Source organism: Microcaecilia unicolor, chromosome 6 (assembly GCF_901765095.1).
Source record: "Microcaecilia unicolor chromosome 6, aMicUni1.1, whole genome shotgun sequence".
NCBI lineage: Eukaryota > Metazoa > Chordata > Amphibia > Gymnophiona > Siphonopidae > Microcaecilia > Microcaecilia unicolor.
The window spans coordinates 72,870,787-72,896,098 of record NC_044036.1 but is presented as its reverse complement, the minus strand read 5'-3'; the positions used below and the strand labels follow the sequence as shown (position 1 = coordinate 72,896,098).

Sequence of the window (25,312 nt, the reverse complement as noted above, 5' to 3'; positions counted from 1 at the left end):
ACACCACAAATAATCCTTGCAGAATTTTCAAAAATATTTTGATGAGCAAATCAATTGAAAGAAGGTTCAATGTTGAATTTATTTAATTAACTTCCTGAAGCCAAACCAAGCCATCAAAGCGGTGAAAGAAGCATGATATCCCGGACTGCATAACTTTCACATCTGTATTTTGTTACTGGAGGTTCTCTGGAGCAACTGACTCCAATTGGGTTAATTTTGCGCATACTATGGTAGTAATGAATCTTGCTCCTAAGCCAGCTTCTTTGTGCTAGTGGTATATGAATATATAACAAATGTAACTGTGTGACTATATGATAAAAATGAGAAGAACAGTGGGAAAAAAAAACCTTAAGAGGAGCAGCTGCAAAGGTCAAAAAGTTACACCAGGTGTAGATGCTGTTGAAAAATACCATGCTGGAAGCCCAGGCCAGTTATATTCCATGTATTAAAAAAGGAGGAAGGAAGGCCAAATGGCAGCCATCAAGGTTAAAAAGTGAGGATAAAGAAGCTATTAGAGCTAAAGGAAAATCCTTTAGAAAATGCAGGAAGGATCCGACTGAAAATAATAAACAGCATAAGGAATGGCAAGTCAAATGCAAAGCGCTGATAAGGAAGACAGAGAGACTTTGAAACAAAGATTGCATCAGAGATAAAAATATGTGGAGGCGTATTTTCAAAGCACTTAAACTTACAAAGTTACTTAGTAACCTATGGAACTTTCTAAGTCTAAGTGCTTTGAAAATGAGCATCATAGTAAAAACGTTTTGAGGTATATTTATGAGCACACAAATATTAAGTATTTGGTGTCACAGTTACATTTGTTATACACTAAACACCATGGGTTTTGTCAGTGACATTCACAAAGGGCTGACATGGACCGTGTTTTAGCAAGAAAAGCCCGTTTCAAGGATCCTCAAACTGCTTTACATATATGAAAACAGTTTGAGGACCCCTGACACAGGCTTTTCTTGCTGAACGGCTTGGAGTCATGAGCCCCAAATGCTTCATTATGTTCTTACCTACTATTTGGACTTTCAGGGCCAAAAGTTTCAGTCTTGAGAAGCATTTAAAATATAAATTGATTTTCATCAAAAGGACTACTTGACTCCAGGGGAAAGGGAAAGATCGTTTACAGATCTTGGGCACAGAGGTTTGCAGCCTAGTTCTGAGAGAACCCTGAAACTTTGTTTTGGTTGAGTATAGGTGAGAAGCCGCACAGTGAAATGAGGCAGGTCAAGAATAATATGCTATCGGTTTGGAATGGACACAGACCACACCACATTGCGATAGTTTATTTCTTTGGGCTTGGTGCTTTCTGACTGCTCCTTTTGTACATTTTTGGCTGAGTCACAACTGGCTAGGATTCAACAACACGAACCTTCACTTTCAGCTATGTAGGGATTTCTTTTCTTTATTTTAATATCCCCTTCCAGCTCACTTAGCCCAGTCACCACAACAATTGAGGACCGCATACCAGGGCTTCTTCAGGCACTGGTTTTCAACTGTGGTGTGCGATCAGGAATCACTTGGTGTGCCACAAATGAACCTCTGCCTCCTGTTATAGGAGCCCACTATAATAGGCTTCTGGAGGCCAAGCCTGCCCTCCTGATGCCACCTTCACTGCTGCTGCTTTCCAGAACCAGCAGAGCAGCAGTGACAAAGAAAAGAAGCCTGGGCCACGTCCTCTCTGTATACCCTTGCTGGCTCTGCCAGTCCTGCCCCCTCCAACATAGACTTCTGTTTTGCAGGGGCAGGACTAGCAGTGGTATGCATAGAGAGGCAGCATTCCCATGTCCTTTTGTTGCCACTACAAGTACTGCTGCTGCTGGTTTTAGAAGAAACAGCGAGGAGGTGGGGGGGGGGGGGGGGGAGCAGAAGATGCTTGGTAGGGGAAAAACAGGAGCTGCAGCATTGGGAAGAAGGGAAAGAGGATATAATTTCTTGGGGTGGATATGGACACAGGAGGGAGAGTAGTCTGGTGGGATGTTGGGGGCAGGGGAGATGTTTGACACAAAGGGCTAGTAGAAAAATATTGTGCCAATTCTGGACACAGGGGGAAGAAGATCTGTTGGATGTAAGTGGGGAAGAGAGAGAAGAGATGTTGAATGGAAGACTGGTGAATAGGAGAAAGGGGAATTGGAGGGCAGGGATAAGGGAAAGAGATGGAAAGCTGTACGTAGATGTAGTAAAAAGAGGGAATTAGAGGCTGGATAATAAGAGTGAATTAAATTTTAGTGGACAGAAGAATAAATGTAAGAAAGATGAAAGGAAAAGATCAATGTAAGAGATAGGGGCGTAGCTACGGGTGGCCAATTTCAGCTCTGGCCCGCCCACCCACTTTTCCTCCAGGCCCGCGCCAGCCCCAGCTCCCATTGTCGGCCACTGCTGCTTTTCCTGTTGAGCAGCAGGGCCGGGGCTACAAAAAGAAGAAGCGCTCAGCTGACTGAGCTGAGCGCCAACGCTAACGACAAAAAAAATGTTTTTAAAAAAAAAAGCGCGGCACCGCAGGCAGCCTCGAAGCATTGGCTGCTGGCTCTGCAGGCTCCTCCCGTCTCTTACGTCACTGCCCCTGCTTCGCTCCAGGGGCAGTGACGTAAGAGACAGGAGGAGCCTGCAGAGCCAGCAGCCAATGCTTCGAGGCTGCCTGCGGTGCCGCGCTTTTTTTTTTAAAACATTTTTTTTGTCGTTGGCGCTCAGCTCAGTCAGCTGAGCGCTTCTTCTTTTTGTAGCGCCGGCCCTGCTGCTCAACAGGAAAAGCAGCAGTGGCCGGCAATGGGAGCTGGGGCTGGCGGGCCTGAATCGGGAGAGGGAAAACGGATGGCAGGATGGGGAGAAAGAGGGAAAACGGAAGGATGGAGAGAGAGAGAAAACAGATGGAAGGATGGGGAGAGAAAGAGGGAAAACGGAAGGATGGCGGAGAGAGGGAAGGATGGGGAGAGAGAGGGAAAACAGATGGGAGGATGGCAGAGAGAGAGGGAAAACGGAAGGATGGGGAGAGAGAGGGAAAACGGATGGATGGGGAGAGAGACACTGGATGGAAGGATGGGGAGAGAAAGAGGGGAGATGGATGAAAGGATGCAGAGAGAAAGGGGAGAGACTGGAAGGATGTGGAGAGAGAAGGGACACTGAACAGAAAAGGGTAGAGAGATAGACACTGGTTAGAAGGAGGGAGAGAGACATTAGATGGAAGGATAAGGAGAGAGGGTAGATGGGTGGAAGGATGGGGAGAGAAAGAGGGAAGACGCTGGATGGAAGGGTAGGGAGAAAGAGGTGACACTGGATGGAAGGATGCAGAAAGAAAGAGGGGAGACTATTGGAAGGATGGGGAGACACTGGAAGGATGGGGAGAGAAAGAGGAGAGCTGCTGGATGGAAAAGGGGAGTAGTGAAAGACTGGAGAACAAGAGGAAGGGGCATGGGGAGAACAAGGGTGAGAAAAAGATGAAAAGCCATAAGTAGATGAAGGAAATTAAAGAATGGATAGTAAGAATGAATTAAATCTGGACAGAGAGAGAGAGAGGCAGAAAAATATTGAAGAAAGCAAAGAAAAAGGAGAGAAAAATGACAGAGTGGAGGAGTGGCCTAGTGGTTAGGGTGGTGGACTTTGGTCCTGGGGAACTGAGTTTGATTCCCACCTCAGGCACAGGCAGCTCCTTGTGACTCTGGGCAAGTCACTTAACCCTCCATTGCCCCATGTAAGCCGCATTCCCATGAGTGGGAAAGCGCGGGGTACAAATGTAACAAAAAAAAAAAAAAAACCCTGGCAGAAGAGTTAAGTGAAAACGAAGGAAAGCAGAATCTAGAGACTGGGAGCAACACAATGAGAAAAAGTAAATGGCCATACAACAAAGGTAAAGAAAATAATTTTATTTTTAATTTAGGATAAAGTAATATGGTGTTAGTAAAGTTTCAGAGACCAATACTTCCTTTCTTAGGTCAGGAGAGGATACCGTAACAGCATTATACTGACCTGAGGCAGGAGGTTTTGGCCTCTGAAAGCTCACTGAAAAGGATTAGGCTATTAAATAAATTGTCTGAAATCGGATGCACTGAAAAGCAGCACTTTACCCTGTGTGACAAATGCATCTGAGTGTGACTAAATTTTGCTGGGGGGGGGGGGGGGGGGGGGTGGTAGAGAGAAAATTTTGTGCCCACCCACTTTGGGTTCAGGCCCACCCAAAATTGGCAGTCTGGCTACGCCACTGGTAAGAGATGAATGTAATGGAGGAGATGAAGAAGACAGATGGAGAAAATGACAGATGGCAGGAAACCCTAACGAGAGTTAAGAGAAGACAGAGGAAACAGAAGCCAGAGACTGGTACCAATACTATTAGAAAAATTAAGACTAGACACCTAGATTTAAAAAATATAATTTTAATTTAGGATAAAGTAATGTGGTAGCCATGTTTGTCCACTCTGGTACAAAGACTTTTTTACCCATGGAAATTGTCTGAAATATTTCCACTGTGGATGTAATTTTTTATAAAGGATTTTTCTTGTCTCTTAGGACATTACCACAAATGTATGCAACCTGAATATAGACTCTTTAATACTGTTCAGTGTAGTTAGAGTCAGTGCTTTTTTTGTAGAAAAAAAGGTGCCGGTACTCATTATGGGCGGGGTCACCACATATGGCTCCACCCCTATGATAGCCACACCCACATTAACCACACCCCCTATACCAGCCATGGCGCATATAAACAGACATCATTGAAAATATTATAGTACTATAGGAGAAAAAAATAACGTGATTTTTTTCATTATAAATAATCTCTGTAAGCTCTTACAGCTCCAGTATACCCAGTGCAAAATAAGACAGCCAATGTAAATTCTCAAATTGGACATAATTACAAACACTAAAATGAAAATAAAATGATTTTTTCTACCTTTGTTGTCTGGTGACTGTTTTTCTTTCCATATTGGTCCCAGTCTGTGATTCTGCTTTCTTTTCTTTTCGCTTAACTCTTCTGTGCCATTTGTCATTTTTGTCTCCTTTTTCTTTGCTTTCTTCAATATTTTTCAGGCTCTCTCTCTGTCCAGATTTAATTCATTCTTACTATCCATTCTTTAATGTCCTTCATCTACCTGTGGCTTTTCATCTTTTCCTCACCCTTGTTCTCCCCATGCCCCTTCCTCTTATTCTCCAGTCTTTCTCTATTCCCCTTTTCCATCCAGCAGCTCTGCTTTCTCTCCCCATCCTTCCAGTGTCTCCCCTATTTCTTTCTGCATTCTTCCATCCAGCATCTTCCCTCTCTCTCTCCCCATCCTTCCATCTGTTTTCCCCCTCTCTCTCCCCATCCTTCCATCTGTTTTCCCTCTCTCTTTCCCCAATCCTTCCATCTGTTTTTCCCTCTCTCCCCAATCCTTCCATCTGTTTTTCCCTCTCTCTCCCCATCCTTCCATCTGTTTTTCCCTCTCTCTCCCCAATCCTTCCCTGTTGTTTTCCCTTTCTCTCTCCCCCCAATCCTTCCCTCTGTTGTTTTCCCTCTCTCTCCCCAATCCTTCCCTCTGTTGTTTTCCCTCTTTCTCCAATCCTTCCCTCTGTTGGTTTCCCTCTCTCCCCAATCCTTCCCTCTGTTGGTTTCCCTCTTTCTCTCTCTCCCCCAATCCTTCCCTCTGTTGGTTTCCCTCTTTCTCTCTCTCCCCCAATCCTTCCCTCTGTTGTTTTCCCTCTCTCTCCCCAATCCTTCCCTCTGTTGTTTTCCCTCTCTCTCCCCAATCCTTCCCTCTGTTGGTTTCCCTCTTTCTCTCTCTCCCCAATCCTTCCCTCTGTTGTTTTCCCTCTTTCTCTCTCTCCCCAATCCTTCCCTCTGTTGGTTTCCCTCTTTCTCTCTCTCCCCCCAATCCTTCCCTCTGTTGTTTTCCCTCTTTCTCTCTCTCCCCAATCCTTCCCTCTGTTGTTTTCCCTCTCTCTCCCAAATCCTTCCCTCTGTTGGTTTCCCTCTTTCTCTCTCTCCCCAATCCTTCCCTCTGTTGGATTCCCTCTCCCTGCCAAGTTTGACGCGAACGGCGCGAAGACGCGACGCACGCGGCACCAGCCCCTATTTCTGGCCGCTGCTGCTTCTCCTGTTGTTGAGTAGCAGCGGCCGCTACACAAAGAAAAAGAAGATTGAAAAAAAATTGAAACCTGGCTGAAACGCGGCACCCCGGCACTGTAGACAGCCATTAGGCATTGGCTGTTGCCCCGCAACCGCTCCTCCTCTTGCCTCTACGTCACTGCCCCTGGAGGAAGACCCCGGAGGAGCGCAGTGACGTAGAGGCAAGAGGAGGAGCGGCTGCGGGGCAACAGCCAATGGCTAATGGCTGTCTACAGTGCCGGGGTGCCGCGTTTCAGCCAGGTTTAAATTTAAAAAAAAATCTTTTTCTTTGTGTAGCGGCCGCTGCTGCTCAACAGGAGAAGCAGCAGCGGCCGGAAATGGGGGCCGGCACTGCGTGCGGGACATGGACTCACGGGGCGGGGGGAGCAAAAAAAAAAAGGTGCCGGTACGCCGTACCGTTGCGTACCGGCACAAAAAAAGCACTGGTTAGAGTACATACATTTTATGACATTTGAGTCAAGTGGCCACTGGCCAACAAATGGCAAATAGTTACATTTCAAAAATTTGGTCTGGTGTTTTCTTTGTGTGTATGTCTTTTCTCTTTTTTTTGCCTTTATCATTTTCTGTTTGGATTTTGTAGTTCCTTTCCTTTTAGATTGTACACAGCTTTTGATTTTATTGGAAAGGCGGTTAAGCAAATAATCAACAAACTCAACAAAGTGACTTTGCATCCAAAATTTAAAAAAAAAAGGGTTGTGAAGCACTGCCTTGAGGAATCCCAGGCACTAAAAATTGCCACTTCATATTACTGTTGCATAACAACTGGTTCTTCCTTCCTCAGGGGGCTGTAGCTGCTCCCTCAGCTTCTGTAGCCCATGCCATCCCAGGTAACGAAAGATGAAACTGGGAAATCATACCTATGATTTCTGTATGTCAGCACTACCATTTGGCCACTTTTACCTGCTCTGCTTCTGATCGATCTCTTCATTATTGGGGACATGTTGCTGGATCCAGGTCAATGTGAGCTGGCCTCCAGAGTCGCCTTTGCTTCAATTAAGTTGACCTTTCATGGTGACCATCTTGGCTACTGATTCTGGTTACTGTTTCCGGTCCTTTTTTGTGGTTCAGCTGATAAACTGCCTCGAGTAATGCACTGTCTAGTGTTATCTGAAGATATGGCTCCTAAAAATGAGGCTGCTGTCTTGGTAAATGTTTTTTCTTTCTCCAGAGACAAATATGAAGATCTAGTTTTGTATTCAAGGGCTAGAAAAAAAAGCATTAAAAGGAACTTTGCTTTCATGTTATTAATTCAATATACCGCTTTTATAAAGAGCATAATGTGGTATGCAATAAAGTCAGAGAAAATAGATGCAGTAGCAACAATATAAATAACTATATTGCGCTATAAACCCAGTACTAAAATTGTTGAACAGTAGAATGCTAGCTAAATAGCTTTTCTAAACTAAAAAATAAACTATTCATACCTCTCAATTTATGCGGTAATGAGTTCCAAACAAAAGGAACAACGTAAGAAAAAGTGCTAGCATTTATTTTCCTGAGTATAAATTATTTAAGACATTTTCTACTTGAAGTCTCCAAAATTAATGTGAAAGTTTCACAAGAAGGTGAGAATTTTAACTCTCAAGCCAAATCCTTCTTCATTTAATCAGGTCTTCAATAAAAGAATGCACTCCTTGTTACAGCCCCAGAATGTATTGATGCTTAATAAAATCTGTTCGATATACATTCACTTGATTTGGCTTGCAAGGGAAGGTGGCATATGATTATAATGGCTTTCTCAGCTAGGGAGAATTTGAGTTCATTTGTTTCAGAATCTGTAATTACTGAATCATGCTGCAAGAGTTGTCGCTTAACTAGTTTTAAATTATCAAAATGAATGTGAATATGACTATCATAAAATATTTAATACATTTGTTTTTCCCAGTTATAATGATACAGCTTTTTCTCTTAGGGTTTAATTCACTTATTTGGGGCCCTTTTACTAAAGCTTAGCGTGTGTTAAATGCTAGGAAGGCCATAGGTATAAAATGGGCTTTCTTATCATTAACATACGCTAAGCTTTAGTAAAAGGGTCCCTTTGACTTTTATCAAAGATCCTGCTTATAGGATTAAATTTAGTAAATCACGTCAGAACGTAGTGTTTGAAAGGACAAAACATATCATCTTATTTGGTTGAGAATCCTGATAAAGAATTAAGGGCCCTTTTACCAAGCTGTGGCAAAAGGTGTCTGCGCTGGCATTGGCGTGTGTTTTTGACATGCTCAGAGGTCCCCTTTTTACTGCAGCCAGGTAAAAGGTAGGTCTTTTCTGCAGGAAATGGCTGTTCGGCAAGTAAAGCACTTGCCGCACGGCCATTTTGTGGGGGGAGGGGAAATCCTTACCACCATCCATTTTTGTAGCGCCAGATATGACGACGCTGGGGGTGGGAACTACCACCGGGCTGCTGCAGTAGTTCCTTTTTAGTGAGAGGTAAGCCCGTGTTGGGGCCCGCCAGCTTTGTAAAAGGGGCCCACGTTGGGGCCAGCTTTGAAAAAAGGAGCCCTCATGGAGTTAAAATAATGTCATAGTTTGTCTGTTTCTTTCTTATTACTATAGTTTCTTTTCATAAGAACACAAGAATAGCCGTATTGGGTCAGATCAATAGTCCGTCTGGCCCAGTATCCTGTTTCCAACAGTGACCAATCCAAGGCACAAGTACCTGGCAGAAAACCAATTTAGTAATAGGGCAAATATGTTTACTTTTATTACGTTTGTTATTCTTCCTTGGGCCTTTTGGGTCTTTTAAACTGCAAGTTGGATCTTGAGCCTTTATTGTCAGGATAATAATTGGTTACAGTTTATTTTGTCTCTGTGAAGGTATGTATTCATGTGTTTTCAGAGCATGGTTAAAACAAAAAAAAAAAAATTGCTGGATTTAGCTACAAAAGCTGTTCACCACAGCATCCTTTCAGACTTCAAATGAAGACCCCCAATATTGTTTTTCTTCCCCTGCTTTAAAAAAAAGGGGGGGGGGGAGGGAAGAAAGTAAGTTTCTGGATGCAAACCTTTGGTGACTATACTTTAAAAGCCTAAAAATATTTAGAAAGATCATGGTTAAGAACAATTGCAAGTCCTTCTGGAAAAATATCACAAGAATAATGTGCCATGGATCCCTGGAGTGTTCATTCTGGGGCTGGAAATTAATAAGAATAGCAAAGATCAAGTCAGTGGCTGATCTTTTTCTGATAGTGGCCACTGTTACTGTAGCAGCCTTTTGGAAGTCACAGTCAGAAAATTGCAAGTTCGGCTGAAAAAAAGTTGTGGGATATTTGTTATATTGAAAAGCTTACGCTGAAAAGAATAGGATTGCTGTATTTTGAGAAATGTGGAGGTTAACAATCATTAGATTCCTCCATTCTCCTTTTCTCTCCTTTTTCCCCTTTTTTTTTCTGCTTCTTCCTCACATTGTTTTTACTTTGTTTAATTCTATTTTCAAAGTGTAACCATGTTAGAGGATTAGCAGTTAGTAACCATAAAGTCTATACTTTTTGGTTAAAGGTAAGCAACATATCGGGGCTTTTTTACTAAGGCGCGTTGAAAAATGGCCTGCGCTGGTATAGGTGCATTTATTAGACATTAGCAGGAAGACCAAACAGGAAAAAGTAGAGGCTGATCAAAGGACGAATTCACCACTGGAGATGTAATGGAGAAACACTTTATTGATGCATTCCTCTCCCTATGCCCCTGAGAATCCTTAAGGGACCAGACACCGTCCGTGTTTCAGCGTATCGCCTACATCAGGGGTCACGTGGATAATTCATTGCATTTCAGTGGTTGTCAAACCAAAGGTCTATAATGCAGTCGGGCTGATCCTGCAGAGTCTGTCAGTGGTGGTTTATTTGCATGTAACTTCCAATCAGCCTGACTGCATTATAGACCTTCGGTTTGACAACCTCTGAAATGCAATGAATTATCCATTTGACCCCTGATGTAGGCGATACGCCGAAACACTTATTGTGTCGGGTCCCTTAACATTTGCATCAATAAAGTGTTTCTCCTTAACATCTCCAGTGGTGGATTCATCCTTTGATCAGCCTCTACTTTTTCCTGTTAGGTCTTTCTGCCGTAGAGATTTTTCCTTGTTTGTGTTTTGATTAGACGTGCACAGGTCTATTTTTCAACATGCCTGCAAAAAAGACCTTTTTTTTTTGACTGAAAATAGATGTGCGACAAAATAAAAATCAGTGCACGTCCATTTTAGGCTTGAGACCTTACTGCCACCTATTGACTTAGCAGTAAGGTCTCACACGTTAACCAGGTGGTAATCATCAGCGCTTTTACACCTCCAGTTACCGCCCAGTTAGTGCCATGTGGTAGAAAATAGAAATTATTTTCTGCTGTGTGTTTTGGTGGCACATCAAAATTAGAATTACCATCCAGGGCATGCGATAGCCGAGCGGTAGTTCTAATCTGAAGAGCATTATACGCACATAGGTGCCTACGCCCCTTAGTAAAAGGGCCCCATTGTCTTTAATTGGAAATTTTTTTAAAAATAGTAAAGGCAACACGGGCTAGAAATATGGGATCTGATGTGGACAAAGCAGGTATATAGAGGCGTATGCAGGAGTTAGTTCTACAGGGTATGAGTCTTCATCTCATGTTTCAGGGTACATCCTATTTTCTCTGTCATAGAATCTGAGTGACTGTTCTTTTGTGTGGCATGCAGCTCTGAATTAACTGTCTACTGTAAATATGATTTGACTGCACTGCCACCACTAGGCAAACAGAAGAAATGAGAGATTAAGTAGCAATGTCTTAAATTTGAAAATATGTGTGTATTTCACTCGCTCTCCCAAAGATCATTATTTATTACCATGGTGACTAGTTCAGTATGGCAGACTCAGAAAACTAATACTTGATTTCTTCCAGATCTCTAATTAAACCAGCAGTATAACTTAGATACCTTTTAAATATCAACTTGTTTCTTGACTCTGTCTTTTATTTGTCATCTTAGCTATAAGTTGTCTTCCTTCATTGTTCTGAGTGGAGGAGTAAGCCTAATGATTAGTGCAGTGGCCAGAGAACTGGGAGCTGATCAATTGATTTGACAGCGCTTTGTGGTTTAGTGAAATTCACACAAAAAATGTTTGGTACTTGGAGTGAAAAAAAAAAAAAAAGAGTATAAATTAGTATGAGCACATAGATATTAATTTTTACAAACACTGGAATAATTTTAAGAAGGTTTTTTTTATGACCTATGAAGGATATTGGAACTGGTTCAGCATAGACCCTGTAGAGTCTAGCTTTGATGGTTTCTGAGGTCTTTTTCCTTCTTTAGTGTGGTCATTCATTTTTTAATTATATGCCACAGATCCAGTGACAGCATTGTGTAATTTGATTTGAATCTGCGTTTTCTGAAGGTATTACAAGTCACTTAACCCTCCATTGCCCCAGGTGCAAAATTAAATACCTGTATATAATACGTAAACCACTTAGATTGTAACCACAGAAAGGCAGTATATCAAATCCCATCCCCATTCTTCCCATTCCATTCTGCTATGTTTTAATATTTTTATTTTTTGGTTTGGAAGAAATTATGCTGCTTTTATTATGATACTAGTAAATAAGGCCTGTTTCTGACACACATGAAACGGGTGCTAGCAAGGTTTTCCTGGGAGTGTGTATGTTAGTGACTGTGTGAGAGAGAGAGAGTGAATGTGCGAGTGTGTGTGTGTGACAGAGAGAGTGAGTCTGGGTGCGAGTGTGTCTGTGAGAATGAGTTTGTGCGAGTGCGTACGTGAGACACTTTCGAGCAACTTCAGAGTGACATTGGAGCATCCCTAGCCTTTGCCTTTGAATTTACTTTTTCATCTTTGAGTATTTTCCCATTGAAGAAATAATCGAGGAGATGAGGAAGGACATGAGCAAAATTACAATTTTTCTGTCTCTGTATCAGAGGCTCTATAGACAAGCATTTGATTCTTGTTGACCAGGTTGCTGTTTTGGTACTTTTTGGAGCCATCAGATGGAGTGTCCTTAAGCTCTGCCACCCAGACACCCAGTACTTTTGAAAGTTATTTCAACTGTGATGGTACCACCAGCTAGCTCTACAGGGAGTGCAGTTGAACTGACAGGTGCTGCAGAGTGTCCATTAGATCTGGCTCTTTCCAGCTCTGAAGTCCGTTATATTGCCAGAATTACTTTAGATAGATACTGGAGATTCTGACAGAGAGGTGTGTCCGCTAGATATTTGGCAAATATTGTCCAGGCTTGGGGGAATGTTTAGAGGGATGGACAGTTGGGCAACTGTACTCCTCTACTAAGAAAGCTGTACAATAACTTTAAAGATGTAGATTCCAAGTTTGTAACCTTTTATCAAATCAGTCTGTGGAAGTTAAGGTACCGTCCTTGCAGACAACTAGTATAGTGTATCTACTATAAAGGACAGCATTAGTCTCCTCCATAAATTGGAATCTAATAACCTTTGTTTTTGAATTTTACAAAACCTTATTTATTGTCTTCTGAAATTCTTTTGAAAATATATATTAAGGAGGTATGGGGTTTTGATGATCCAGATGTTATCTCGTGTGTTTTTTTATATTCCTTGTTCCTCCTCTGAAGTGGGTTCCTTGAGGAATGCCCATAGATCCCACACTGAGGGCAGCGTAAACCTAATAGCGTTTCTTGAGGACTTGCAAGATGTAATTTCCTTAGGATAAATGTTACTGATAATGTTTGATTTAGAGAAGGATAGGTTAGCTGTTCTTCAAGCATATTTCAAAGTTAAGGAAAATTTATTCTGTAGCCAAAGGATACAAGTATTTTTTGTGTTTCCTACATGCCTGTGAAACCTACGAGACAATTTCTTGCCCTGAAGCCACAGGAGAACTATAAAAAAGTTGCCCACTTTCTAAGCCACTAATGTTAGAAACTGGGCAACTTTTTTATAGTTCTTCTGTAAATGCTTGATGGAGTTTCAGAACAGGAAATATGTATCTTTGACCCTACATATCTAGATAACTAAGTGCATAGGAGCCAACTTTTCAAAATGATTGGGGGTGCTGAAATTTTTTTTTCTTTTTTTACAGGCAGTGCGTCTCCCCCCCCCCCCCCCATCTTAAAATTCTGTCTACTGCAGTTTTCACCTGGGCAGTAGCAGCATCACTTATAGGCTGCCTGCAACCTGCGCAAGGACTTCTTCCCTGAACAGTCCCACCCCTCAGTCCCCCTGTACTGTGCAAATATAAAGAGATGCAAATTTCAAAAACTGACATATTTCAATCACTATACTGTAGGTTAGCAAATACAAATATAAAGAGATGCAAATTTCAAAAACTGACATATTTCAATCACTATACTGTAGGTTAGCAAATACAAATAAAACAAAAAATAGAAAATATGATATCATTTTAGTGGACTAAATACATTTTTCAATTAGCTTTCAAAGGCCAAAACCTCTTTCCTCAGGTCAGGACAGTATACTGCTGTTATGATATTCTGTTCTGACATAAGAAAGGAGCGTTTGGTCTCCAAACATTAGTCAAAAATGTATTAAAATTAGTCCAGTAAAGGTATCACCTTACTTCCATTTTCTGTATTTATTAACACAGCTACCACACTACTTTTATCCTAAACTAAAAATAAAATTCATTTTTTCCTACCTTTGTGGTCTGGCCGTTTACTGTTTCTAATTGTGTTGGTCCCAGTCTCTTGTTTCTTCTTTCCTCGATCTTTAACTTTCCCCCCTTTCCTTCCACCATCTGCCCCCTCTCTCTTCCCTCTTTCCATCCAGTGTCTCTTTTCTCCATCCATGTGTAGTTTTTCTCCTCTCTCCCCTGCCCTCTCCCCCCATCCATATCCAGTAATTCTTCTCTCTCCCCTGCCCTCCCATCCATACTACTACTACTACTACTACTTATCATTTCTATAGCGCTACAAGGCATGTGCAGTGCTGTACACCATACACAAAAAGACAGTCCCTGCTCAAAGCGCTTACAATCTAGAACTGGATGCATCCATCATTCTCTGTTCACTGCAGTGTGGCACAGGTAAAGAGTAACCATACCACACATTTATACAGAACCCTGTCTGATTTTGCAGGGCACTTTCTCCACATACCATGTTCCAAGACATAAAGCAGCACTCAGGCTCTTTGAGGATCAATACATTCAGTGCTTTTTATTCTACACTAGTAAAAAAGCCCCGTTTCTGATGCAAATGAAACGGGGGCTAGCAATGTTTTCTTCTGTGTGCATGTGGGAGTGTGTGTGTCCCTGCCCTCCGGCCTCTCTCCCCTCCCCCCTCTGAGTCCTTCACTGTTACAGAGCCAGCGATTTGATTTCGTGCTCTGCTGTTTTCCTTCACTGACTGTGTTACAGAGAGGGCGGGGCAGACACTCATAGGGAAACCGGATATCTCGCCCCCTTCACACTTCCGGCTGGAGGCTTCATAGAACGTTGGTGTTGCCTTTTATATAGAGAGATTTTATCCTATTCTCATTTGAGATTGTATTTCAAAGGAAACACTGTGCATATTTTACTATTTATGGATAGTTCCCTGGTGCAACCACCATTCTTCAAATTATGCTAGAATACAATGTATAGTCTACTACACAAAGCTCAGAAGCAGCTGGTTCCAATAGTAAACGAATAAGGCTTAACATACCACTCATATTAAAAGTGCAGCACAAAGACACTAACCCTGCCCAAACTTCTGAACAGGCTACTTTTCAAAATGCAAAGTGATTTTTCTACATTCTCGGCTAGAAGAACCATAAACCCTTCTTTATCATTTCAATTACAATTTTAAAACAGAGAACAAAAAATGTTTTTCTTGCCATTGCACAATCTCCTTTTGGTTTCTCATCAGTATGTGTCACAGCAGTTTAAGGTTCAAATGACATTTGACCTTTTTAAACATTTGTAACAGCAGCCAGAGATAAAACAGAGCATCATTTAATCGGGAAAGACTCAGTGCTTGCAGTCTGTTTTAGGGGTGTAGGCAGGAGAAAATTATTATAAATATTAAGACAAATCATGGCCATTAACTGAAAAGAAAAAAATAACCCTAAACATGAGCCCTTAGGACACTTTAGTCTCACTTTCAAAGACACATTTTTTCATGAAATAAGAGGACAACACAAATTAAACTTTTTTCTACCTCCTGTTAGTTTAAAATCTATTGCTTTGATTTACCTGACTGAGGCCTAGATGCACAAAACTCTAACGACCCTTTAATGACCGTCTAACGACAAATTTTGCGGCCGTTGCATGCATTATAGGCCTTTTTCTGAAGCCACTAGCAGATAACGAAAACAGAATGCAAACCAGAAACTACCATTGAAATGTGGACAATTCGCTATGCACTAACCATACCGATGATTCTAACGAATCATTTAACGTGACAAATTTAGCGAGCTCTCAGACCTGTCGTTCAGGCCTGAGCTGTCATCTCCCCGCTCCCTCCTGCACCTTAAAAATGCAAGCTGGCATGTAAAAAAAAAAAAGTTTTATAAAAACGCAAACCGGTAGTTCCCCACTTCCCCCTGCACTAACCAAAACAAACAAAAAAAAAATTCAAATAGATCGGGAGGGGGCAAAGGCGCTCGTCAGGAGCGTCCTGTATGGGCGCCCTTGCCCCCCCCCCCGAGATCGCCGCTGTACCCCGCTTCAGCCAGTTGTAATAAAAACAAATCTCCAAATTTTCTCATCCCCGGTCCCCCTCCCTTCCTGTGTTTCCTGTCCCTTGCTCCAGGGCTCCACCTCCTGCCATCCTCCGCCCCCGTGCCCCGCCCCCTGGGATCGTCGCCGCCGCTCCCACCCTCCATCGGACCCCCCCCTCCACATTACCGTCCCGTGCAGTGCCTCTCACCTGTATGCGAAGGTGCTGCATGGGATAGAACATCTGATCGCCAATTGCTTCTCCCTTCTCCAACGTCATTCCTGGGCCCGCCCTCCATTGACGTAAGTTACCTACGTAGATAACGTAGGTAACTTACGTCAATGGAGGGCGGGCCCAGGAACAACAGACTCACGGAGTGGCGGCGACGATCCCAGGGGGCGGGGACCTCTAAACATGGTCTGCTGTATTTCTAATACTAAGAGATGCTATATAATTCTGAATTATAGCAGTTAGAGAACAGGGCAAGGCAATTGAAAAGTGGAATTCCCTACTCTGGTAACCCCCCCAGCTCCCCCCACATCACAAAAATAGATCAGAATATTAGTTTTTGTGTTGTTACACTTGATATTGCATTAGCATTTGACACTATTGATCATCAGCTTTTAATTAACACTTTGTCAGATGTTGGTATTGGTGGACAAGTCTTATCCTGGTTTAATTCTTAACCTGCAAGGGAGATTTAATGTTAAAGTACAGGACTAGGTCTCCACTAGCTTTCCAATTATGCAAGGTGTACTGCCCTTTCAGCTGTGCTTTTTAACTTATTTATGGTATCTTTGGGAAACATGTTTCAGAATTTACACATTTTGTATGGAAAGTACACAGATGATGTACAATTTTTCTGTTATGTTAAAAAAACATGGTCAGGATCTACCACTGTAGTTGAAGAATGTTTTTGGTAAAATTGTTGATTGGATGAGACAGTTTAAGATGTTATTAAATGTTGCAAAGACAGAAATAATATATATGGGTAGAACCCTTGATTCATCTTTGCCAACAATATTTGAATATGAGGGAGAAAAATTACTGTGAACCATTTTGTTCATAGTCTGGGAGTCTTCATGGATACTAATTTGACAATGCAAAAACGTGGATCATTTTGATGCCTACATCTTTTGTTCAACTTCAGTTTTGAGTAAATTGAAAGATATGGTAACTTCATATGATTTTTGGACAATTGTGCAGAGCTTGGTATTGACAAAAATTGATTATTGTAATTCTTTATTTCTGGGTATATCATCTTCCTGGATCCAAACTCTGCAGGACATCCAAAATGCAGCCGTGCGACTGATTATTGGAGTATATTACTCCAATATTGAAAACATTACATTGGCTTTCTGTAATGTACAGCGTTCAATTTAGATTTTTGCATTGATTCATCAGTGTATATATGGGATTGTTCCAGCCTAAAATGTTTTGCAATTCTATAAACCAAAATGAGTATTAAGATCTGAGACATCTTATCAGCTTTGTTTACCAAGTCGAATCATTTTGTAGAGACAAAAATACGAGCTTTCTGTATTGCTGCTTCACCCTTATGGAATGCTTTGCCTGGATACTCGAGATCATATGATAATATTCAACAATTTAAATACTCACTGAAGACGTATTTGTTTGTAAAGGCCTTTTTGGACAAATGAAGACTGCTGTAATATTTTTTTGTTTGTTTTTAGGATTATTTTATTAATGTTTTTATTGTGGATTGTTTTATATTTAATGAATATGTATGTGGAGTTTTTTGTTACCCGCCTTGGATAAAGGTGGGATATACATGTAGTAAATAAATAAATGCCCCCTCTCCACATCTGCCACACCAGACCATACCATGCCACCCTACAAACTGTCTTGGCTCCAAAAACTACCCCTCTGCAACCTGCCCTAAAATTGCATACTGCCCCCACACCCAAAAGAAATATCACCTGCAACTGTCACACTACCCCTAAAATGCCCCACCCCATAAAATTACCTCCTGTAAACTGTTCCACCCCCCAAAAAAAACTACCCTACCTTCAACTGACACAACACCACACCACCCATCAAATTGCTGTGTCCCACATAACTGTTTCTGTATGGTCCAAATTATCTCCCCCACAGACATAACATATGCCCATCACACACACAATGAGAAGGCAATGGGGGACAGAGGACTGGAAGGCAGCACTAGTCGCAGGATGGGGGGTGATCTTGGAGGAAGTTCCTGTGCTGGGGAAGTGAAGGCTCTACATCAAGTGGGAGCCCCCCCCCCCCCCCCCCCCCCCGCTAACCAAAAAAAAAAAAAAAAATGCCCTAATGCATCTCTAAGGGAAAGCAGTTCCCAGCAGCTGCAGCATACAAGCACTGAGTCAGTGTAACTTAGCAATTAAAGAATTGCACTTTCAACAGATAGCAGGTTTCTCTCCCCTTCTCCTTTGCTCTAAGCGTGCAGGAGGAGGATGTTGCAGATGAGAACTGAAATAGGCCTGGACAGTGGAGTATATGCCTTTGAAGAATGATGGGAAGTTTGCATTTATCTCATGGAGAGGGAGAGAGTTGAGAACTGGGACAAGACAAGGTTAGAATATCAGAATGGCATTAGGCTTCTCTATTGATCATAAGGCTGTTAACAAGGCAGGACTGACAGGATGGGTCAGATGAGAGGAACAAGGCAGGACTGACAGGATGGGTCAGATGAGAGAAGTAGCAAGGAAACAGCAAAAGAACTGCCCTCCCCATCCATTGGTGTTGCTTAGTTGTATGGTCCCCGAACACTGAGGAAATGATCAGTGTACATACTGAATTCTCCTGTTTTATTTTCAGGTCAGATATGTTGCAGGTAGTCGTACGTTGAACCTTCCTACACTGGCCCATCACTGGCCTCAGCCCTAAGTGAGAAGGATCACCTTCTTTAATGGTAAGAGATTAGAATCTAGTTTATTTTCAAACCACAGAGAGTTGCAGGACTTTGAATGATGGGTGCTTAGGGTAATTTTTTTTCTCCGAGGACAAGCAGGCTTCAATCTTTTCACAAGTGAGTGACACTGATCCATGTCGCTCAGTCCGACATTTTGCCAAAGCTAAAAAGAGAGCTTTGTGGCCTCTTTTATAACCTCCGACTGGTGGGTTCTTCAAATAGTCCATCTTGGATACACCCTCAGTTGGCATCTCAAACCTCAAAATTGCCCATCGAACAGAAAACTAATAAAAATAATTAAAAACAAAAAAACAAATTGCCCATCGAGAGCTCATTCATTCAGCTCTCAGCACAGGCAGGTACTTGCAGAGGAACTCTCCGCCCTTCTAAAGACCCATGCAGTCGAACTTGTTCCACCAGGGGAAGAAGAGCAGGGATTCTATGCCAGGTACTTCCTTGTGCAGAAGAAGAGGGGGGGGGGGGGGTGACTCATCCTAGACCTAAGGCCCTTGAACAAATTTCTAGTCCGAAAAAAGTTCAGGATGGTTTCCCTGGGCACTCTTCTCCCATTGTTTCAAAAAAATGATTGGCTATGCTTTCTGGACCCCAAGTCCCATCTCCACCCTGTCCAGCGATTGGAGTTCATAGGAGCCCTGCTCAACACAGAGGGTTCAAGCCTACCTCCTGGAGATGAGAGTGGACAATCTTGTCTTGCTGGCATCCAAAGTTCATGCCTCTCAGCAGGCCACAGCTCGGCAGATGTTGAGATTGTTGGTCCACATGGCTTCTACAGTGTATGTTACACCCATGACACGTCTTCACATGAGATCAGCTCAATGGACCCTGGCTTCTCAGCCACGGGGAGTTTAGAAGATGTCATTCAAGTGTCCCCAGAACTTGTATGCTCTCTTCAGTGGTGAACAATTCGATCCAGTTTGACTCGGGGACTTCCATTCCAAATTCCTCAGCTAGAGAAAGTGCTGACAATGGATGTATCTCTCCTGGGATGGGGAGCTCATGAAGATTGGCTTCACACTCAAGGTGCTTGGTTCGCCCAGGAAACGAATCTTCAGATCAATTTCCTGGAGCTTTGAGTGATCTGGAATGCCCTAAAGGCTTTCAGATATCGGTTATCTCACCAAATTGTTACTTTCCAAACAGACAATCAGGTTGCAATGTATTACACCAGCAAGCAGGGGGGCACCGAATCACACCCTCTGTTGTCAGGAGGCCGTCTGGATGTGTCATTGGGATCGCCAACATGGCATGTTCCTTTGAGCCACTTATCTGGTGAGCACAAACAATACTTTGGCTGACAGGCTGAGCAGGATAATGCAACTGTATGACTGGTCTCTCAATATGGGCATAGCCCACAAGATCTTCTGAGCATGGGGCACCCCCTCAGATCTTTTTGCCAGTCGGATCAATCACAAGATACCTCGGTTCTCTTCAGGCTTCAGGCCCATGACTGACTAGCATCAGATTCCTTCCTCTTCAGTTGGGGGACAGGTCTTCTGTATGCGTATCTTCCAATACCTCTAGTAGGAAAAACTTTGAGACTGAAGCAAGACTGCAGAACCATGATTCTGATCGTGCTGTACTGGCTGTGGCAGATTTGGTTCTCTCTTCTTCTGGAGTTATCCTCTGAAGAACCGTGGAGATTGGAGTGTTTTCTGACCCTCATTACTCAAAACGAGGGGTCACTTCTACACAACGTCCAGTCTCTGGCTTTCACAGCTTGTATGTTGAGAGCCTAGAATTTGCTTCCATAGATCTCTGAGGGTGCCTCCAGTGTCTTGCCAGCTTCCAGGAAAGATCCACTAAGAGGTGTTACTCTTTTTTAAATGGAGGAGGTTTGCTGTCTAGTGTAAGAGCAAGCCTTAGATCCCCTTACTTGCCCTACACAGACCCTGCTTGAATACCTCGTACACATCAGAGTCTGGTCTCAAGACCAACTCCGTAAGGGTTTACCTTAGTGCAATTAGTACTTACATCAATGTGTAGAAGGTAGGCCCATCTCTGGACAGTCTCTTTAGTTGTTCACTTCATGAGAGGTTTGCTTTTGTCAAAGCCCCCTGTCAAACCTCCACCAGTGTCATGGGATCGCAACATCATTCTCACCCAGCTGATAAAAGCTCCTTTTGAGCCCCTGAATTCCTGCCATCTGAAGTACTTGATCTGGAATCTAATTTTCTTGGTGGCTGTTACTTCAGCTCGTAGGGTCAGTGAGCTTCAGGCCTTAGTAGTGGATGCACTTTATACTAAGTTTTATCATAACAGGGTAGTCCTACGCTTGCACCCTAAGTTCCTGCCGAAGGTGATGAACCAGTCGATTGTCTTGCCAACATTCTTTTCCCAACCTCATGCCCATCCTAGCGAAAGCAGCTTGCACACCTTGGATTGCAAGAGAGCATTGACCTACTACATGGAGCAGACAAGGTCCCACAGGCAGTCCACACAGCTTTTTGTCTCAACAGGATGGACGTTGCCATCGGGAAATGTACCATTTCAGTTTGGCTGGAAGATTGCATTTTCTTCACTTATGCCCAGGCAGAGCTGGCCTTGGAGGGTCATGCCATGGCTTATAATGTCAGAGCCATGTCTGTATCGGTAGGCCACTTGAGGTTAGCCTCCACTGAAGAAATTTGCAAGGGTGCAACATGGTCTTCAGTCCACACATTTGTATTACAGTACTGCCTTGAGCAGGATACCTGACGCAACAGTCGATTTGGGCAGACAGTATTGCAGAAACGTTTGGGGGTCTAGTATCCAACTCCACCCTCCTACTCCCGTTTTATTCTGTTCCAGGCTGCACTCTCATTCAGATTGGATATAGTTTCAGGTTAATCTGTGTTATTTCCTCACCATTGCGAGGCTCAATTGACCAATGTTTGTTGTTTTCGGTGAGCCTTGATGCTAGGGATTCCCCACTTGTGAGAAGATAGAAGCCTGCTTGTCCTCAGAGAAAGCGAAGATACTTACCTGTAGCAGGTATTCTCCAAGGACGGCAGGCTTCATATTCTCACAATCCCGTTCGCTTCCCCTTGGATTTGTCTCCTTGATTATTTTTACTTTATTTTTTGCTTTAGTATTAAATTGAGGAGACCGCATTCGCAAGACGGGTGGGAAGGCATTCGTGCATGCGCTGTGGATTGCGGCTCGCGCTCCACAAAGCTCTCTGTTTAGCTTTGGCAAAATGCTGGACCAGGTGACATGGATTGGCATCATCCACTTGTGAGACTATGAAGCTTGCTGTCCTCAGGTGTGTAAAAGGCTTTGATAAAATTACCACAGGATTACATAAGTAAAAGTATGCACTGTGCTAAGGCAGCATGTACTTACATATGATCTGCATGTTCATGGGTGAAGTAGCAGTTTACATGTGTTTTATAAAATGTGTATGCACAAACCTTTACAACTTCTTCCGAGTAGGCATAAACATAAATACATGGGGCCCTTTTATGTATTATTATTTTAAAATTTATATCCCGCCTTTAACAAGGTGGATTATAAATGCACACTCATAAATAAATATACACAAACAGAATTAATCTAAAAACAGTATTAATATGCCTCCCAAATTTTACAAATGCTTAGTACGTGCTAAATTCTAAGAAGCCCATAGGTATAAAGTGGTCTTCTTAGCATTTTTTTGCACATGCAAATTCTGTTACCATGCGGTAACCTTTAGTGAAAGGTAACAAACAAGGAGCCCTAAGGGGCAGGACTGGATAGAGAAACTTAAGGTGCTGGTAGCAATGGAGAAAATGACAGATAAATGTAGGGGGCGATATCGTCCAGATGCTGAAGAATGGAAACTATTGGAAGGTATTCTGGGTGGAGGTTTTGGGGACCGGACTGTGTAAAACACTGGAGCAGGGGGGTAGGGGGAAGGGGGAGAAGGGAGGGGGGGATTATTGGGGGGGGAAGGTAAAAGGGTGAAAATGAGTGTGGTTAAAAATGTGGTTATTGTCTGATTTGTGGAAAATTGTTTGAGTCTTTAGACTCAGTCGTTATCTTGGTTATTTAATAAAAATGTATAAATGTAAAAAAAAAAAAAAACTTTAGTGAACACACATGCACAAACCTAGTATTTCCTAAAAATGGTTTGGAGTTTACATGCCTTTATAAAACAGGCTAAATATAGATGTCTACTTGGCCTGTACTCTTGTCTCCGGATTCTATAAATTGTGCTTTAAATTGAGCATGCAAATTTGGGTGTGTTCAATTTAATCGTATAATCAGACAATTAGTGCTGGTAATTTAAATTTTAACAAGCAATTATTGGTGCTAATGGGCTCTAAATAAAATTTGTACCTAAATTTAGGCATGGGTCCAAAAAGGGGGCATGGCCATGGGATGGTCATGGGCAGATCAGAAGAGTTCCTTTTAATTTATGTGCGTTGTGAATTTGGGGGATCCGCATCTAGTTTAGTTGCGGGGATTTGCACCAGGGCTTTGTTAGTGTAAATGGCCATGCCTAAAAGTAGTTGTGGTTCTTGGCGCTAAGCGCCATTCTCTAAACGACACCTAACTTTGAGCACTGTTTATAGAATAGCACTTAACCCCAAATTCTATATAGCATGCCTCGAGATCCGCGCCGAAATCCAGGCGTATTCTGTAACAACGTGCGTAACTTAATTGGCTTAATGAGGTAATTAGCATTGATAGCACAAGTAATAATAAGCACTAATTGGCAATAATTAGAATTTACACACACAATTTGCTAACTGTATTCTGTAATGCAGTTCACCTGACTTCTAACGCACAAAGGCAAAAAGGGGCTTGGTTATGGGTGGGGAAATGGATGCTTTGTGGGCTTTCCGAAATTTATATGTATAAATCTACATGTGGGGATTTACACCACGTTTTTGTTGGTGCAAATGGAGGCATGTAGTTTTAGGCGCTGGGATGTCGACTAAGCGCATTCTATATACCGCACCTAAATCTAGGCACCGCTTATAGAATATGCTTAGTCAGAAATGTTTTCTGCATGAATCTTGGGTGCCATATATAGAATCTCCCCCTTAGTGCCTTTTTTTTTCTGCTTCTTGCATGACACTTCTCCACCTCCCCCTTCCTCACCCTGAGTATTGGTGCAGCTCCTGCTGCCATTCCACTGACCACCTCAGCTGGTGTTTGAAGTCCCAATCCTCACACAAACATTTGCTAAAAGACACATTTTAAAAAGTGCCTGCTGTCCTTGTGTCACTGCACTTCCTGCATTTTGATCTTGCACTGCACTGGAATCACTAGTGGACATATGGTTTAGGGAGTGGGTGTGAAGTTTCATTGATAGTTTAAGGAGTGTGGGAACCAAAAAAGGTTAAGAATCCCTGTGCTAGAGGATCTTGAAAACTTTGCTGTATTCTGTGCTCCTGAGCCCTTTTGGTTATGAGCACACATGCAGATAGTCAAAACGCTGTAGAACTAGGAGCAGAAGAGCATTTTTCTCCTTCCGGTTGTTGTATAATAAAACATGTAACAAAGAAGGGAGAGAAGAGAGAGCAAAGGAGTGAGAGGAGGGGATGATATAGGGTGCTACAGTGCTTGGAGGAGGGATTAGCACAAGAAGGGGAATAAAAATACAGGAGATAAGGACGTGAGCATTAGACATTGTTGGGCACATGTGAGATTAAGTCCTGTTTTCTGTATCTTGAATGCACTTAGCTGCATGAAAGGAACATTTCTTAGTGTTGGCCCCACTGTTCTGAGCCAATGGTGTTCTCTCTTCTTACCAGCAGATAGAGGTAGAGAAAACTGAATTTTGCCAGTGACATCATCGGCATAAGCATTTTTCTGTACCTTCAGCACGTGGTGCGGCCACACATCATGGTCGAGCCTAATGGCCAGTCACAGTCTCAGGTCTGTACCTGGTTGAGCTTGGAGCTTGTTTCTGCAGGCCCCAGTTGCACTTTTTTTAGTGCGAGTGTGTGAGGCTTTGGCTCTGTCCTAAGGAGCCTTGCCTGAGAGGCATATGTTCCCATCTCCCCACCTCTCTTGCCTGTTTACCCTATTTGGGTATATTCCCCACAGGCTCTTCCTGCAGCTCCCAGGCTTTCCAAAAGTGCACACTTCAGTAGCATATACCAACCAAAAAAATGTAATTCAGTTGGACTGGCAAGCTTCAAGCCCCTTTGTCAAGGGCTAATGCAATTGTAAAGTACTAAGTAGGGAATTTCCCTTGAGGCGCACCCAGAGAGATGGGGACAGTAGAGATGCTGAAACCCCGGGCCAAGGTAGGCTGAGCAGTCAGGCAGGCCAGCACGTGTCTCTCATGGGGTAGGGCATGCTAACAGCACACGTCTTCAAAGCCAGCAGCTGAGCCAGGGGTAATAGATTACTTTTTTAGTGTAAATTTGGCTCATTCTGTCCGTCTGCCTTTTTCTCAGTAAGCATTTTATATGTGCTGTTCCTTCCCCCCCTCCCCCTTCTGCTAAAATTGATACATTGCTCCCACACACTGTTCCTGCCAGGACAAATTGGCAGTTAGAATCCTCTTTTCTCTCTATTCACTCAGAGAGAAAAATTCCCTGGTCATGTGACAGACTTTTTCATTCCTATCCACCTTGGAGCCCTAGTGGGTTTTGGTTCCGGAGCTTGACCCAGTTGGTTAAGCAGACCAAATCCTGCCATAACCTAATTCTAGCCCTAACTCTCATCCTCTTGGTAAGGGGCTCCTATGGGCCCCATTGGATCGGTTG

At 42.8% G+C, this 25,312-nt stretch overlaps 1 protein-coding gene across 4 annotated transcripts in view; it reads left to right on the top strand.

Moving 5' to 3' along the window:
- The window catches only part of DIPK1A (divergent protein kinase domain 1A), a 69,523-nt gene that overhangs the window by 14,748 nt on the left and 29,463 nt on the right, over nucleotides 1-25,312 (top strand). For all 4 annotated transcript variants that reach the window (XM_030206015.1, XM_030206016.1, XM_030206017.1 and 1 more), the window contains one exon: nucleotides 18,515-18,608. In XM_030206015.1, the coding sequence (XP_030061875.1) occupies nucleotides 18,606-18,608 (3 nt within the window). In that variant the 5' untranslated portion in view covers nucleotides 18,515-18,605. The remainder of the gene's footprint in view (nucleotides 1-18,514; nucleotides 18,609-25,312) is intronic.